The 18,100-nt window shown below is 47.0% G+C and overlaps 1 protein-coding gene across 1 annotated transcript in view; it reads right to left on the bottom strand.

Moving 5' to 3' along the window:
* The window catches only part of PYGB (glycogen phosphorylase B), a 34,232-nt gene extending 28,577 nt beyond the window's left edge, over window positions 1–5,655 (bottom strand). The window contains exon 1 of the mRNA XM_043478443.1: window positions 5,286–5,655. Within this exon, the coding sequence (XP_043334378.1) occupies window positions 5,286–5,528 (243 nt within the window). The 5' untranslated portion in view covers window positions 5,529–5,655. The remainder of the gene's footprint in view (window positions 1–5,285) is intronic.
* Window positions 5,656–18,100: the final 12,445 nt, after the last annotated feature.

Here is an 18,100-nt window from a genome sequence, read left to right as displayed (position 1 = left end):
AGGGCACAGATGTTCGATCCCTGGTGGGGGGTCTAACATCCCGTATGTCATGGGATGCAATCAAAAAATAAATTTAAAAAAATCATCTAAAAAGGGATGGGATGCAGAAGTGAGATGGGTTACAACATTTCATAAGAATATAAGGGGCCTGCCATCCACAGCAGCTTGGGCTCTCCAGAGAAACAGAATCTACAGGACATACACACAGAGACTTATTTTAAGGAGCTGGGTCACATAATCACGGAGGTCCAAGACCGAAATCTGGCGAGGTGAGGCATGGAGGAGTGGCATTTGGACTCAAAATGGGGTGTCAGTCTTTGCTCTGTTCAGGCCTTCAAGTGAATAGAGGCCCACCTACATTACAGAAGATACCATTTTCCTCAAAATCCACTGACCAAACGTTACTCTCACATTTAGTCAGAAAACACCTTCAAACAAACATCCACATTAACACTGGACCAAATATCTGGGCACCATAGCCCAGCCAAGCTGACACAGAAAATGAACCATCACAGCCTGCAGGAGCAGAGGTTAGGCGGCCTTCTATGAGAAATCGTGGCACACACACAGAGTTTCCCCATCTCATAGACAATGGCTTCACCCGACCTTCTGCTCTGCAAGCTGTCAGGGTAATCAGCAACACGAACCGCCTGCCCCTCCCCAGCTTCTGGCCACAGAAAATAACTCTGAGCTCTCTGCTATCAGGGAGGCTTGTCCACAGGATACAAGATCAAGTTCACACAGATGAGTGCAAACACATCAGAACACCACAGCCACAACCAGAACCACAGAGTGCAAACACAGCAAACACATCAGAACCGCTGCCTGGGTCAAAAAGATCTCAGTGCTGGTCCCACTCCTGCCTTATTAGGACAGAAGTTCAGAAGTGGGGCTTGTGGGCAGCCAAGGGTATAAAACACTGCTCCAGATTATCTTCCTTCAATTCCCAAATCCAGTAAAACCATAAGATTGACTGTATTCTTTATGATTATCTTACTAGAAACATTTAAGACAGGAGCTTGGGCCCAGTGGTAGAGCGCCTTTTCTTAGTCTACCATGATGGTTATGCCAAGAGCTCATGAGGAAGGAGCCATGGGAAACTGACCAGTCCATCCACTGCAGGGGTGCCATCAGGCCAGCTGTCCACCTTGTACAATGTCTTCTCTAGATATCCATGGAAGAAATCTCCCACCTGCCCATTCCAGAATCTCTAGTAGAGACTGAGGACTCCCATAACTAGGCATAACCTGCCATGTGCTCTGGTTGCCAGAACTTAGGTTGGCATTTTGTGTCCTGACTTTACACCTGAACTTAATCCACTTTCCTACCCTTACTGTCTTTTGCCCCAACTTTCTCTTTGAGGTCTTCTATGAAGGTGAGCCTTTTGTATCGTATCTTTTTTAGAAAATTATTTATTTGTTGTTTTTAGCTGTGCTGGGTCTTTTTTGTTGTGGTGTTCAGGCTTCTCGTTGCAGTGGCTTCTCTTGTAGAGCACAGGCTTTAGGGAATTTGGGCTTCAGCAGTTGCTGCACATGAGCTCAGTTGTTGTGGTACATAGGCTTAGCTGCTCAGAAGCATGTGGAATCTTCCTAGACCAGGGATCAAATTTGTGTCCCTTGCATTGGCAGGCGAATTCTTAACCACTGGACTGCCAGGGAAGCCCCTGTGTCATGTCTTGCTCAAGCATTCTCAAATTCTTTTTGGACGGAATGTCAATGTAAAATGGAAACATTTTACCAGCAAACACAAAACTATGATGTTTTAGAAAGGAAAGGGACTCAGAAATGGATTCCCTAGCTTGACCTTCCTCATTTTAAAGATGAAAAAACTGAGACCAAGAAAGAAACCTACCCCAGCCCAGGGTGGAACAATCTGAGTGGTAAAGCCAGGCCTTGAGGGGCTTGGATCTGTGTGAGCCATCCCTTACCACCCAGCTCCTTTCCGTCCCCGAGTCTGGAGTGGAGTCCTGACCTCCCCATCTCCTCAGTCTCTTGGAGTCTCTTTAGAATTAAGCGCTGAGTCCTGCCAAGTACAGACCTCTTAAATTTTAGCCAGATATTTTGACTTGCTGCTTGGCCAGGCAGCTTATTTGAAAACTCTTCCTCTGAGCACTGAGCTTCAATTGTTTCTACTATTACCAAAAATAGAATGCTTGAAAGAGTTACGAAACAATAGGTGCAGCATGGCACTGCACTATTTTGTGTAATAAAAACAAGTGTCTCTACCTGCCCAGAAAAAGAGATGTGGAACACAAGCTATCTGTAGCATTTACACTGTTATCACTAGGGGGTGAGATTACAGTTAAATGTATCCTTTTGGCTTATCTGTGTTTTCAAATTTTTGTCTCCAGTAATCACAAGGACCTGCATAACTGTTTTTAAGTAAATAAAAATATTAAATAAAAGCAGTCTGATTCTTGTTTAGATCATCAGGCTGCCAAAGCCCTCCCACCTTCCCTCATGCTCTGATCCTCCTGGGATCAGAGGTATAGCAGTGATAAGCTACATCTCTGCCAGCACACTCAAGGGCATTTCCCTGCAGCTGAACCAGAATGTACCATAGCACCGTAGGGACCCGTTAGAGTCTTTATTCTATGTTTAGATCCATAAAAGGCTGGTGATGGGCTCAGGGATTGCGGAAGTAACCTTTTCTGAACAGGATTAAATTCCTCTAACAAAACAGGGTTTCTTATCCTTTCCAACAGGGTTCCCTAACCTCTGAGATCTAATGCCTGAGGGTCTGAGGCGGAGCTAATGTAATAATAATAGAAACAAAGTGCACAATAAATGTAACGTGCTTGAATCATCCAGAAACCATCCCCTCCCACCCCACCAGGGGCTGTGGAAAAACTGTCTTCCATGAAAGCGGACCCTGGTCCCTAAACGGTTGGGGACCCCAGCTTTATAAGCAAACATGTAACTTTTGCAGGAAAAGGAGATGATGAGCCTATTTTCAACATGGATCAGACAGATCAAAGCAGTTAAATTAGAAGTTTCCACTTTCAAAGGACCTTCCTATCCAGGAGAGGCAAACAACCTTCCATTTACAGGCTGTATAGTTTCCTTAAAAGAGGAATGTTTATGCCTATGGCCACCGTAGCCATCAGTGAGAATCAGCAAACCTGTTTTGTTAGAGGAATTTAATCCTGTTCAGGAAAGGTTATTTCCGCAATCCCTGAGCCCATTACCAGTCTTTTTTGGATCTAAACATAGAATAAAGACTCTTAACAGGTCCCTTGGGTGCTGTGGTACATTCTGGTTCAGCTGCCCGGAAATGCCCTTGAGTGTGCAGGCAGAGATGTCGCTTGTCACCTGCTGCATGAATAACAATGATATTGCAAAGTGGAGCTCTGCCACCAACAGGGAATTCTGGGGGAGTCCTGCCTCTTGGCCAGCTTCCCTGGCAAAGTCGACCCAAGCCCTTATTGAAATAACCTGTTTTAGCCATTTGGTGTGACTTCACTGTCTTGCATACTAAACACCAAGAGGCTGCTTAGTATTCTAACAAATCTGTCTTTTTTACCACTATTCTTAGAAAAAGGAGTGCCCCAGAAAAAGCTTGGAAAAGCAACCGATCTCAGACTTAGCAATTATTAAACATTTCTTAACGCCCTACAAAAATACTATCAACAAAGCAACTGCCCAGTGCCCAGGTGTCCACTGCAAATCAAACTTTGCAAACTGGTGTTAGGTCTACAGGTGTGTCCTTCCCTCATCAGTTTTCACTCTACAGTAGTATAAAAGAAAGGGTAAAACGCTCCATGGTCAAGAGGTAAGAAACAAAACCAAAAAACCAAGCAAACAAACTGGCAGCAGGGGCCTGGCCAAGCCTATGACATATGCATCAGACTGAAAACTATCAATGATACTGAAGAATCATATTTACTTGGAAAGCTGTTGAAAAAGCTACAAGTGTTACAAATGTTGATGAATGAAACAGAAGAGCCACAAAACCGTACACTCAATATGCTTTTGAAAGGTGTGCATATTTATTTAAGAACAGGAGAAGATGCAGGACAGACACCTGCATTCTTAACACGGTTAGTAATGGACGTGATGAACAAGTTCTCTCTTGTGCACCTTGTACTCGTCTACCATAAACCTATGCTTGTATAAAATGTAAAAAGAATCAACAGTTTCTTACTGTCTACCAACCTTCAGCTAAAACAAGTTCTCCAGAGCAGGTGTGTGCTCCTGGAAGGCAGGGCCCATCCCTGAGGGCCTCAGTCTCAGAGGCTTCCCAGTGACCCCAACTCCACCACAGGACAGCAGGCCCCCCGCTCGACTTCAGGCGCTTAGCGTGTGGTGTGCAGGTGCAGACGAAGCTGTGTGCAGGGCCACCTCACCCAGGGGGTGTGTGTGTGTGTGCGTGTGCAGGGCCACCTCACCCAGGTGTGTGTGTGTGTGTGTGCGCACGCGTGCAGGGCCACCTTACCCAGGGTGTGTGTGTGTGTGCATGTGCAGGGCCACCTAACCTGGGTGTGTGTGTGTGTGTGTGTGTGTGTGTGTGCAAGGCCACCTCACCTGGGTGTGTGTGTGCGTGTGCAGGGTTGCCTCACCAGGGTGTGTGTGTGTGTGTGTGTGCGTGCGCGCACGTGCGTGCAGGGCTGCCTTACCCAGGGTGTGTGTGTGTGTATGTGCAAGGCCACCTCACCTGGGGGTGTGTGTGTGTGTGCAGGGCCACCTCACCTGGGTGTGTGTGTCTGTGTGTGTCTGTGTGTCTTCACCCCAGCGGTCCCTCCTTACCCAGTCTCTTCACCAGGGATCTCTCCTCACCCAGGGGTCCCCTCTTACCCGGGGCAGGGGGTGGGGACGGTCTCCCCCCATCTCAAGGGTGGTCGATCCCTCCTCACTGGGGTCTCTTCTCACCAGAGGTCCTTCTCCGCCCTGTGAGTCTCTCACCACCCCAGCGATCTCTCCTCACCTGGGGGTGCGGGGTTTCTCCCCATCTCGGGGGGGGGGTCCCTTCTCACCTGGGGGTCTCTCCCCCCGACCCCGGAGGTCCCTCCTCACCGAGGTCTCTCCAGCCGGGACAGACACAAAGACAGAGATTCGCTCAGTCATGCCCGACTCTCTGCGACCCCGCGGACCGCAGCCCGCCAGGCTCGTGTGTCCATGGGATTCTCCAGGCAGGAACACCGGACTAGGCTGCCGTGCCCTCCTCCAGAGGGTCTTCCCCACCCGGGGACCGAGCCCGCGTCTCCCGCATTGCAGGCGGACGCTTCCCCGTCCGAGCCACCCTGCAGCCGTCTCCCCGCGGGCGCCCTCTTCCCCGGCGCGCCTCACCTTGGGGTCGCGCTCGTAGTAGCGCTGCTGCGTGCGGATCCAGCGGCCCACCAGGTGGTCCCGCACGGTGTGCGCCAGCGCCAGGTAGTAGTCGCGGCGCGTGGCGACATTGCGGTCCTTGACGAGCGTGAAGTGCAGGTGCCGGTTGAAGCTCTTCCGCACCTCTGCCACGTCGCCCAGCCCCGCCAGCCCGCGCACGCTGATCTGCTTCCGCCTCTCGCCGTCCGTCAGCGGCTTTGCCATCGCGCCGGCCGCCCGGGAGGACGAGGACGAGGAGGACGGCGAGAAGGAGGAGGACGAGGAGAGCCGCTGGGACACGCCCGCGCCAGGGATGCTGCGGCTTCACCAGCTGCCAGGCCGCGCCTGCGCAGTGCGCCGCGCCGGCGAGGAGGGGAGGGGCCGCGGGCGCGACTGCGCGCAGCGCCGGGGCCGCGGGTGGGGCGGGGCCTGCTGGAGGGCGGGGCCGCAGAAGGGGCGGAGTACCTATGCCTGCGGGAAGGAGTACTGTTGAGTTTCTCCACGCGCAAAGCTGAGCGTGAGGTCCTGGGCTTGTGGCCCATTCCTGCCAGCATCTCTCTCCTGTCCACGCCCCCGAGACGGCATCTCCTCCTGCTCCTCACCCTCTCTAAAGCCACTCAGCTAGTTCCTACCTGCAGGTCCTGGGCTGGGACCGCCTCACTCACTCTCACCACACTACCTGCTGCTGTCCCCCAGGGCCATCTTCCGGCCCTTGGCTTCAATCTTGCTCCCGCAGCTCCTCCTTGATCATATCTTAGCCTCTGTGATTTCTGCATCAACAAGAGTCCTGCAGGTAGGTGGAACGTGGAAAAACTGGTAGCATTCACTGAAGCTAAACAACCACCTACCTCTGACCCAGCAATACTACTCCAAAGAAAATACCCAACAGAAATGAATGCTTAGGCCGACCAAAAGGCATGTACAGAAATGCCCGTAACATTCAAATATTCGCAACAGTCCCAAACGAAACCACACAAGTGCCCACCAGTGCTGGGCTGCTAAATAAATTGTGGCATATCCCCATGGTTGCATAGCCCAGAGCCGTGAGAACGATGGCCCACATCCAACAGCACAGAGGAACAATGCTGCCTGAGAGAAGGCAGCACTTCAGGACTCCACTCACATGAGGGTGTAGGACTGGCCAGTCTCTGGGCCTGCAGACCTAAGGCTGGTGCTGAGCCTTAGGGATGGACATAGCTGGGGTGGGGGGTGTCTCCATGGCACTCTCTCTCTCTCTAGAGCTGGTCCTCCAAAAGGAAGTCTGGTGCCTCCAGCCATTTGTGCCCAGTGTTTCTAGTCTCTTTATCCATCCTCAGCTACTCCTTTGGGTCCTCTTGCCAGGATTCCCATGGTAGTTTCCTCATGGGCTCCCCTGCCTCCCAGACACTCCCCAGAACCATCCCTCCCACAAGGTGGACTGGCCAGTCCCTCAGCAGAAGGTTGAGCTCAGCACAGCTTCTGCAAACCATGACCCTGGCCAGGTGAGCTTGCTAAACCAGTGTCAGTCCCTCCCGAGCAGGTCCAGGCTGACCTGGGGGAGTTGAGATGACAGGTGAGAGCAGGCCCCCCTGTAGCTAATGGGCAGGCATTCTGAGGTGACCAGGCCAAAGTAGAAGCAGTCAGAGCCGGGGTCAGTGAGAGAGCTGGGGGTGGAGAGAGAGAAGCAGTGCCCAAATGGTGGAGCTTGGGGTCTGCCTGGGGGGCTGTGAGAGGAGGTGAAGGATACACAGCCGACATCCACAGGCCTCCCTGGTCTGGTTCTCACCCTCCACAGCCCTCGCCCTTGGGGAGCCTCTTCCTGGTGGGGCAGATTTGCTGTGAAGGCTGCCGGCCTGGCTTCAAGCTGCATCTCAGGGCACTGCCTCTGTCTACCCTTGGCCCGGGCTGGCCCACCACCTGTTTTGGTATGGCCGTCAAGTTAGGAACACTTTCTACATTTTTAAATGATTGAAACGAATCAGAAGAAGGGTAATTTTCATGACATATGAAAATTACATGAAATCCAAACTTCACTGCCTACAAATAAAGTGACACTCATTCCTCTGCATTTTGTCTAGGCTGCTTTCACATGTCCACGACAGAGCTGAGCATCGTGACTGATGTCAGCTGTGGGCCCCGAATCTGCCCTTTACAGAGGTTGCTGCCCCTGGCCTAGAACATGTGCTCCTCTGAGAGGGTCCCATGTCCCCAGCATGGCCTGCCACGCTAGGCTCCGTGATTATACTCCAGATAGAGCACATCCCTGTGGTTCTACCTGCCGCATGCAAGGCAAGGGTACACTGGGCGGGAGAGGTGGCTGGCCTGGGCAGGATTCTTGAAGCCTCTTTAAAATTCACTAGGTCACATCAGGGAGACACACATAAAAACCCCAGCAGGCCCCAGGACTCACCTGTTACAATGCTCAACATGTAAGTGACCAACAGCATGGAGAGACTGAAGCATAGGACTCAAGGGAGAGTAACCTTTAGAGCCACACTGGAAACAGTGTGGCAGGTTCTTATCAAATTGTCAAATGGACACTTAGCATGTGGCCGGACCATTCCACTTTTAGGTATTCATCCAAGAGAAATAAAAAATGTATGTCTACAAAAAATGCAAGGAGGTTCACAGGAGCCTTATCACTACTACCCCAAAGTGGAAATAGCCTATGTGACTGTCAACAGGATATTGAAATAGTGAAATATTAACTCAACTGTAAAAAGGAATGAATCGACACCAGTGAATCTTACAAACATGATGCCAAACAGAAGGCCAGACACAAAAGAGCACACACTGTACCATTTCATTTACATGAAGTTCCAGAATTGGCAAAAGGAATGTGTTGGGATGGAATTCAGAACAGTCCCCTAAGGGCCAAGGTTAGGGGGATTGTCTGGGGACTTTCTGGGGTGACAGACTAAGGTAGGCTACAGGTTGTATTTGTCAAAATTGTTTGAACTCTATACTTAGACCGGTACATTTTACTATGGGAGAATACCTCAATAAAGATATTCTTAAAAAAAAAAAATTCCCTAGGTCAGCAGTAAAAGCTAGAAAGAGCTTAAGTACAAAAAACAGGCTCCGTCAAACAGGCAGCTTTTGAATATCCAGGCCTCTAGGAAGCGACACTGAGTTTCTTCTGAGATTCATTCAGTGCAGAGAAATTCCAGCCTAGGTTATGAGTGAGAAGAGTCCACCCAACAGGGAAGCGAAGGAAGGTTTCTTGCTGAAACCTTATTTGCTTTGCTAACCCTTTAGCCCTGCTGTTTGCTTTGGGTGGAGTCCTACCAGGCACTCTCACTGGGAAAACAAGAGAATCCTTGGTTCCAGAAGGAAATTTGAGGGGCAGGGAGGTAAGGTCAGTATCCCTCTTTCTCTGGATTTTCAAATCTCCTGCTTTCTTTTAGGTAATCTTCTATGACTCAGGAGGGCAGCTGAGTGCCCCTCCCCATGAGTCCAACCCCTGCAGGATCCAGGGCTTCACCAGGAAAGAGCTGACCTGACCTCTCACCCCAACTGGGAGGGGATCTTCTCAGTCCCCAGGCCTGAGGGGAGACCACAAGGAGACTGAAAAAAGTCTAGGGGTTGCCTTTTCAGATAATTGCTAGTTCTGTTTGCTGTGCAGAAGCTTTTTCCTGTTTAGTGTTTATTTTTGCTTTCATGACCTTTGCTTTTGGAGTCAGATAAAAAAAAATTAATTGCCAAGACTAACGTCAGTGAGTTTCTACCTATGTTTTCTTCTAGGAGTTTTACAGTTTCAGGTTTCAAGTTCAAGTCTTTAATCCAGTTTGAGTTAATTTTTGTGTGTAGTGGAAGACTGTGGTTCAGTTTCATTCTTTTTTTTTTGGCTCTCCAGTTTTTCCAGCACCATTTATTGAAAGGACTATTCATTTTCCATTGTATATTCTTGACTCCTTAGTTGTAAATTAACTGGCCACATATGCATGTATTTATTTTTGGACTTGTTATTCTGGTCCATTAATCTATGTATCTGTTTTTATGCCCATCCCACATTTTGATTATCATATTATTGTTATTATAGCTCACAATACCTCTGGCTTTGTGTTTTCTCAAGATTGCTTTGGCTATTCAGAGTCTTTTGTGTCTCCATACAAAGTTAGGACTCTTCTATTTCTGTGAAAAATACCATTGGAATTTTGATAGGGATTGCAGTGAATCTTTAGATTGCTTTGGATAGTATGAACATTTTAACAATATTAATTCTTCCAATCCATAAACGTGAAATACCTTTCCATTTACTTGTGTCTTCTTCAATTTCTTTCATCAATGTCTTACAATTTCCAGTGTACAAGATTTTGAAAAGCTTCCGCACAGCAAAGGAAACCATCAACAACAAAATGCAACCTATTGAATGGAAGAAGACACTTGCAAATCACATATCTTATAATATTAAAAATATATAAAGAACTCCTACAACTCAATAGCAAAGCAAAAACAGAAACAAAAATGAAGCAAACAACTTGATTAAAAAATGGGCAAAGAATCTGAACAGACGATTCCCAAGGAAGACATGCAGATGGCCCACCTCATGAAAAGAAGTGTTGGTGAGGATGTGGAAAAAAGGAAAACCTGAGTACTGTTGCTGGGAATGTGCAGCCACTATGGGAAACAGTATAGAGTTTCCTTAAAAAATAAAAATAGAACTAATGTTTGAGCCAGCAATTCCACTCCTGAGTATTTATCCAGAAAAACAAAAACACTAATTCAAAGACATATGCATCTCTATGTTTATTGCAGCATTATTCACAATAGCCAAGATATGGAAGCAGCCTAAGTATCCACTGATGGATGAATGAATAAAGATGTGGTATATGTATACAATGGAATACTACTTAGCCAGAAAAAAGAAGGTATCTTCTTGCCACTTGTGACCACACGGATGGACCTAGAAGATGTTATGCTAAGTGAAATAACTCAGACAGAGAACGATAAGTACTGCATGAATTCACTTACATGTGAAATCTAAACAACAAAGCAAACTAACAAAAAAAACCAATCTCATAGATACAGATTTGGTGGCTGCCAGAGGTAGGGGATTGAGGGTGGGTGAGATGTGTGAAAAGGTGCAAACTTCTGGACTTCCCCAGTGGTTAAGAGCCCACCTTCCAATGCTGCAGGGCTGCACAAGCTCCCACATGCTGCAAGGCAAGCAAACCCATGAGTCTCAACCAGAGAGAAGCCTGCAGGCTGCAACGAAGACCCGATACAGCCATAAAGAAAGAAATTTTTAGAAAACAGTCCTGAGAATGTAACATACAGTAGGAACTATAGCTACTAATGTTGCATTGCATATTTGAAAGTGGCTAAGAGAGTAGATCTTGGCTCTTCCCAGGTGCATGCATGTGTGCAAAGTCACTATAGTTGTGTCCGACTCTCTGTGACCCCATGGACTGTGGCCCGCCAGGTTCCTCTGTCCTTAGGATTCTCCAGGCAAGAATATGGGAGTGGGTTGCCATTCCCTTCTCCCCCAAGTAGCTCAGTGGTAAAGAATCCGCTTGCCAGGACGGGAGACACAGAGATTCAGGTTTCATCCCTATTGGAAAGATCCCCTGGAGGAGGGCATGGCAACTCACTCCAATATTCTTGCCTGGAGAATCCCATGGACAGCGGAGCCTGGTGGGCTACCGTCCATAGGGTTACAAAGAGTAACCTGACTGAGGTTACAAAGACATGACTGAGTAACTGAGTGTGCACCCACGCAAGAGAGTAGATCTTAAAGTTGTCATCACAAGGAAAAAAAAATAAAATTTTTAAAAGATTTATTTATTTATCTTTTGACCGTGGTGGGTCTTTGTCTTTGTGGAGGGCTTTCTCTAGCTGCAGAGAGCATGGCTACTCTTTGTCATCGTGTGGGGGCTTCTCCTTGTGGTGGCTTCTCTTGTTGCTGAACACAGGCTCTAGGCTTGCAGGCTTCAGTAGTTGCAGCTCACCAGCTTAGTTGCTCTGGGGCATGTGGGATCTTCCTGGATCATGGACTGAACCCATGTCCCCTGAATTGCAAGGCAGGTTCTTAACCACTGGACCACCAGGGAAACCCCAGGGTAAAATCTTCTAACTATGTGAGGTGGTGGATGGTAACTAGAGATGTGGTGATCATTTTGCAATATATTCAAGTATTGAATCATTACTTTGTACTGCCGTTCTACTGCTGTTTAGTCGCTTAGTTGTGTCCGACTCTATGTGGTCTGTAGTCCGTCGGACTCCTCTGTCCATGGGATTCTCCGGGCAAGAATACTAGAGTGGGTTGCCATTTCCTTCTCCAGGGGGTCTTCCTGACTCAGGGATCAAACCCAGGTCTCCTGCATTGTAGGCAGTTTCTTTACCATCTGAGCCACTAGGGAAGCCCACCTTGTACACACTGAACTAATACAGTGTTATATGTCTATTAAATTAAAAGTAAGTAAACTTAGAGAAATCAATTTTTTAAAAAATGCCTAGGAGCTGAAAAAGGAAGAAAGGACCTTGTGCTTTCAGACTGGGACAAAATGATAAGATGTGGTTAACCACAAAGGGAACTGTCTAGAGGAAATGTGCAGTTCTAGGTAGCTGCCTTCCCAGAGTGCTAGTCTTCATTTTTCAAACTGCTTTATTTTGGCGCAGTGGTAAAGAAACCTCCTGCCAATGCAGGAGACACGAGAGACTAAGATTCTATCCCTGGGTCAGGAAGATCCCCTGGAGGAGGAAATGGCAACTCACTCCAGTATTCTTGCCTGGAAAATTCCATGGACAGAGGAGCCTGGTGGGCTATAGTCCACGGGGTCACAAAGAGTTGTACATGACTGAGCAACTGGGCACTCAGCACACTGAACTATTGAGATATTATATATGGTATATTAAATACCATCTTATAATTATATTCCATAAGTTGCCCTCTTAAAGAGCCTGATTCAGTACTGTTTAACAGTGTTTAATATTTTAGAGTCATGCAACCATCACCATAATCTACATTTAGAACCTTCTCATCAACCCCCCAAAACCCTGTACCCCACCAATTAGGAGCCATTCCCAGTTCTCCCCCAACCCCCTCCCCGAGCCCTAGGCAACCCCCTGTCTGCTTGCTGTCTCTATGGATTTGCTTATTCTGGACGTTTTGTGTAAACAGAATCATGCACTATGTGATCTCATGTCTAGCTTCTTTCACTTGGCCTCATGTTTTCAAGGTTCATCCATGTTATAGATAATGCTATTTTTACTGCCAAATAATATTCCAAATGCATGGAGAGTCATTTTAAAAATTCTTTGAAATCTCTTCTCTAAAGAGAAGAGAAAGCTGAAAACCCTGGTTTATATTCCTCTCTCCCCTTGTTGCTTTAGAACAAGGATCTGCAGGCCCTGAACTCCAGCATTTTCCTGTGCAAACCCGTTCAATCTGGAGCTGCTTTCCAGTGGGTCTGGAGAACCATCAGCTGCATATGCTGACCACCTCTCACCCTGGAAGGTATCTTTGGAGCCATCTCACTGCCTGTGTTCTATACCACAAATGCACCACTCTGGCGCCCTCCTGACCTTCAGAGAAGCTTCCGGAGAGAGTGTCATACTGGAGATGTCTGCTTCTTAGCCACATCCACCCGAGGCAGACACTAAGGTTTACAGGCTGCACCCAGGCTCTTAAAGAGAAGCTTGTATCCACCAGTTAATAATGCGGCAAAGCAAGACATCTGGACTACCAAAGTGACAGAGGCAGTAAAGCCTGGAGCTGGGTTTTTTCTTTTATTTTTTATTTTTTTAATGTGATTCTTAAAAAAATTTTTTTTTTTATTTGGCAGACCTGGGTCATCACTGCTGTGTGTGGGCTTTCTCTAACTGTGGAGTGGGGGCCAACTCTCCATTTGTGGTGTACGGGCCTCTTATTGCCGTGGCTCCTCTCGTTGTGGTGCAGACTCGGCAGTTGCAGAATGAGGGCTCAGCAATTGTGGCTCATATGCTTAGTTGCCCCACTGCATGTGGAATCTTCCCGGACCAGGAATCGAACCTGAGTCCCCTGCATTGGCAGGCGGATTCTTAACCACTGGACTACCAGGGAAGTCCTGGAGCTAATTTAAAAAATTTTCTCTTGATTCTTTATTTTTCTAAATATTCCATGCTCATGAGTATCGTAATGATTGATTCTCCAGCAGGGAAACCCACTTTTGATAAATAGCTACATGCAAGGCCTGATGTGATGAAAACTTCATCAGGAGACACTCTTAACTTGGGAGGCACACCAGTTTGGGGTTTGGAAACCTGCAGACCTGGGTGCAAGGGACCCCTTCATCTCCTGTCACTGACCTTCAGCTCAGACATCCCAGCCTCTGAGCTGCATGATGGACTGTTGGCTCCATGCCTGACACCCGGTAAGCGCTGCGTCAACACAGGCCATAGTTGTTATTGTAGCTCAGAACCGAGGGACGCAGCACATGGTTTGCTTATCTGGCCACACGCTCAACATAATTTTCAAGGTGAATCCAAGGAAGTGGGAAGTATGAAGCAGCCAGGGAGGCAACCGAAGCTGACCTCTCATCCCCCAGCAGGGAGCCCTTTTTGGGTACCCATGAATGCTGACCCTTGAATCAAGAGCCATCTTCTCTCAGGACATCTTTCCCCATTACCAGCTTCTCTGTGAGTCTGAATTCTGGCCTCTGGAGCCACACAGGCGGGGCCAGGCTCTGATAAACCTTTCAGGTTGTTTTATTTACTTTTTTAGACTGTGCCACTTGGCTTGCCAGCTCCTAGTTCCCTACCCAGGGACTGAACTTGCACCCTGGGCAATGAAAGCATGGAGTCCCAACCACTGAACCACCAGGGAAGTCCCAACCCTTACAGTATTGAAGATGGGGCTGTTGGATCCCCGCCCATCTAAAGCCTCTTTCCAGGACTGTGATGTCATGATTTATAGAACAAAATATATGTTTGGTCTTCGTCCTGTTCCTGGCTCACAGGTCCCCAAACTCTGGGGAGTTCATAAGCATAGGAGCAGTGGGAGCATCTTTTGTTGTATTTGGTCTCTTATCCTCAGTCCTGTTAGCCCCTTCAATCATACTTGAACTTGGGTTAGTGAGGTGATTTTTGGCAAGCCTCCAGGTAACCACCTGGGTGGTGGCTGGTTGCTGGGGCAACCAACCAAGGGATTAGAGTGCTCAGGGAGTCCGCCTCTTTTAGGCCCAACCTCTGGGGTGGGGATGGGGACTGGAAATCAGTGACTTAGTCAACCAAACCCATATAATGAAGCCTCCATAAAAATCCGCAGAGTTCAGGGTTCGGAGAGCTCCCAGGGTGATGAGGTGCCAGGAGGGTGGTGTGCCCAGGGAGCGTGGGTGCTCCACACCCTCCCCCATGCCCTCCCCTCCTGTCCCTTCCATCTGCCTGTTGGTTTGTATCCTGTGTGATGAACTGGCAATAAGGAGTAAACTGTTCTCCTGAATTCTGTGAGCCTCTCTAGCGAATTATAGAATCTGAGGGGGGTGTTGTAGGGACCTCTGACTTACAGCTGGTCGATCGGAAGCACAGGGCCGATCCCAAGTACCTGGACTTGAGAAGGGCCTCTGAAGGGCGGGTGGTCGTGTAGGACTGAGCCCTTACCTGCGGCATCTGGCACCGTCTCCGGGTGGATGGTGTCAGATAGAGTTGAACTGCAGGACACCCAGCTGGGCTTGGAGAACTGCCTGGTGGGAAAATGCCCACACGTCTGGTTTCAGCGTGAGGCACTGACAGCAGATCGAGGGGTGAGAGGAGTGGTAGAAAACAGTTTCCTTTATGAGGATGAACCCTCTTCACAGTTCATGGTCTCCAAACAAGGCATTTAAAAACAGCTTTATCAGAAATTGCACACCCAAGTGTGGCTTCTCACAGTGCTTACCTTGGGAGATGCAGTGTTTATATTACTGACCTGTGATGATTCTAGACACTTTCTGAAAATTCCTTTAGGGAATCGCCTCATGACTTTATTGCATCCTTGATTTCATCCCCCAAATGGTATTATCCATTTGTCTCCAACAATTATGAAATTGTTCTAAAAATCAAATCCACCCTAAAACAATGATTTGTTTTCCTTGAGAGTATTCCAAAGCATGTGCAGGGATACTGAAAGTAATGTAAAAATGAAAACTATATCTTAAAAAAAACTGCTTTGTTAACTTCTAAAACTCTTTCAGTGGGGGACCCTTTCTAATGATGACAAAAAACCCGGAATTCAACAAGTAAGATAAATTGTACAAAAACTGTCATAAATTAGACAAATTTAGGGAATTCCCTGGTGGTCCAGTGGTTAAGACTTGGTGCTTTCATTGACAGGGCCTGGGTTCAATCCCTGGTCAAGGAACTAAGACCCCCCACAAGCCGTGCAGTATGGCCACAAAAGGAGACAGGGAGAAATTGGATTCATTTGAATACATTAAAATAGTAAAACTGTGTATTGAAAAAATACTGTAAAGTAAAAATGTAGTAATATTAATAAAATGGGGAAATTTGCAACATATTCTGTCACAATAGCTAATTTCCTTGGTATATAAAAGTTTCCTAAAAATCAGCAAGAAAATGACCATACTCTTATAGAAAAATTGTCAAGGGACATGAACAGATGTTTCACAGAAAAGGAAATACTCCTAGACATACACATACAAGATGAATTAGAATGGTGCCTAGTAAAATCATCAGTTATCATTTTTACCTGCTAGAATGGCAGAGCAAACAGCCTGACCAGAGCTGTGTTGGTGAGAGCTCAGGAAGCTGGCACCTGACTGCCACTGGAGTTGTAGGGAAATTTGGCAAAATAGTCACAATTTGAAATGTTCTCACCCTGCATAGCAAAGCAAACCATCCACAAAACAAAATGGCAGCCTACGGAAGGGAAGAAAGTATTTATAAATCATATATCTGATAAGGGGCAAATACCCAAATTACACAAAGAATTTTTGCTCAATAGCAAAAAACCAAGCAATCTGATTAAAAATGGGCTGAGGATCTGAATAGACATTTTGCCAAAGAAGACATACAGACAGCCAACAGACACAGAAAAAGATGCTCAGTATCACTCACCATCAGGAAAATGCAAATCAAAACTACAATGAGACATCATCTCATGCTTGTCAGAAAGGCTATCATCAAAAGCCAAGAATTAAGTGTTGGTGAGGATGTGGAAAAGGGGAACTTTTGGGCCCTGTTGGTGGAAATATAAATTGGTGCATTCACCATGGAAAATAATATGGAGTTTCCTTTTAAGGAACCACCATATGATGTAGCAATTCCACTTTGGGGACTATATCCAAAGGAAATGAAATCACTAATTAGAAAAGATACATGCACCCTGACATTCATAGCATTATTTACAATAGTCAAGATATGAAAGCAACCTAGATGTCCATCAACAGATGAATGGATAAAGATGTGATTTATGTATGTAATGGAATATCACTCAGCCATAAGAAAGAATTAAATCTTGCCATTTTCAACATGGATGAACCTAAAGGACATTATGCTAAGTGAAATAAGTCAGACAGAGAAAGACAAGTACTGTATGATCACACAAAATGAAGGTTGCTCAGCTGTGTCTGACTCTTTGCGACCCTATGGACTATACAGTCCATGGAATTCTTCAGGCCAGAATACGGGAATGGGTAGCCTTTCCCTTCTCCAGGGGATCTTCCTAACGCAGGGATCAAACCCAGGTCTCCTGCATTGCAGGCCAATTCTTTACCAGCTGAGCCCCAAGGGAAGTCCAAGAATACTGGAGTGGGTAGCCTATCTCTTCTCCAGGGGATCTTCCTGACCCAGGAATCAAACCGGGGTCTCCTGCATTACAGGCAGATTCTTTACCAACTGAGGTATCCATACACATGGAATCTAAAAAACAGAAGTCATTGAAACAGACATCAGAATGCTGGTTTCCAGAGGTGGGGCATGGTGGGGGGCGTGAAATAGATCAGAAGGTAGATTTCCAGTTATAAAAGTCCTGGGGATGTAGTATACAGAATGGTGACCATAGTTAACAATACTGCATTGCTTGTTTGAAAGCTGCTAAGAGGGTAGGTATCACAAGAAAAGGTATTCTGTAACTGTGTATGGTGACTATTATGTTAACTAGACTTATGTATGTTATGTATGTTAACTAGACTTACTGTGATCATCCCATGACATATACTTTGTCGTAGAGAGAAGCTAACCCAGTTATAAGTCAACTAAACCTCAATTAAGAAAAGAACAGTTTAAGACTGTCTTGGCTGAGGAACTCGTTCCTACATGAGGTGGGGAAAGAGTGGTAGGCAAGCCCTTGAGAGCATTTTGAGTGAAGTCCTTCCCAGAGCTCTTCTAGGGGTTCTCAGAACTGACTTCTGGAGAAAGTGTAGCTTCTTAAAGGACTTGGCTCCCAACAGGGCCCTGATCTTCACGGGTGCTTGTCACTCGGGCGGGTCTCTGGATTGACAAGGCTGCCCCTTCAACCACAACGTTAATCTCTCTCAAGACTCGTCCCACCTCTTCACGAGGGTGGGGAAGATAGATTCCCAACTCCACACAACAGCCTCTCAGAACCCGACCCCAGAGGTCAACCCCTCAGTGAGCCCCCTAAGACCACAGAGCTCGAGGCATATTTCCTATTTTCTCGATGTTTGACCCCATGAAGATGAAGGGGAAGTAAGTTGAGTGATTCTGAGTATTCAGAGGGTACATTTCATGTTAGGGAGAAAGATTCAGCTTAATTCCATTTTTTTCTAATTTCTGTCAATCCACACCTCTCCACCACTTCAATTTAAGCAGCAATTTAACTTAGATTTTAAACTCCTTATTAAAATACGCTTCTGAGAAGCACCCTGAAACAAAGCACA

Source organism: Cervus canadensis, chromosome 10, assembly GCF_019320065.1.
Source record: "Cervus canadensis isolate Bull #8, Minnesota chromosome 10, ASM1932006v1, whole genome shotgun sequence".
Lineage (NCBI taxonomy): Eukaryota > Metazoa > Chordata > Mammalia > Artiodactyla > Cervidae > Cervus > Cervus canadensis.
Note: the sequence above shows the minus strand (reverse complement) of the source record. Positions and strands in the feature narration are given on the sequence as shown.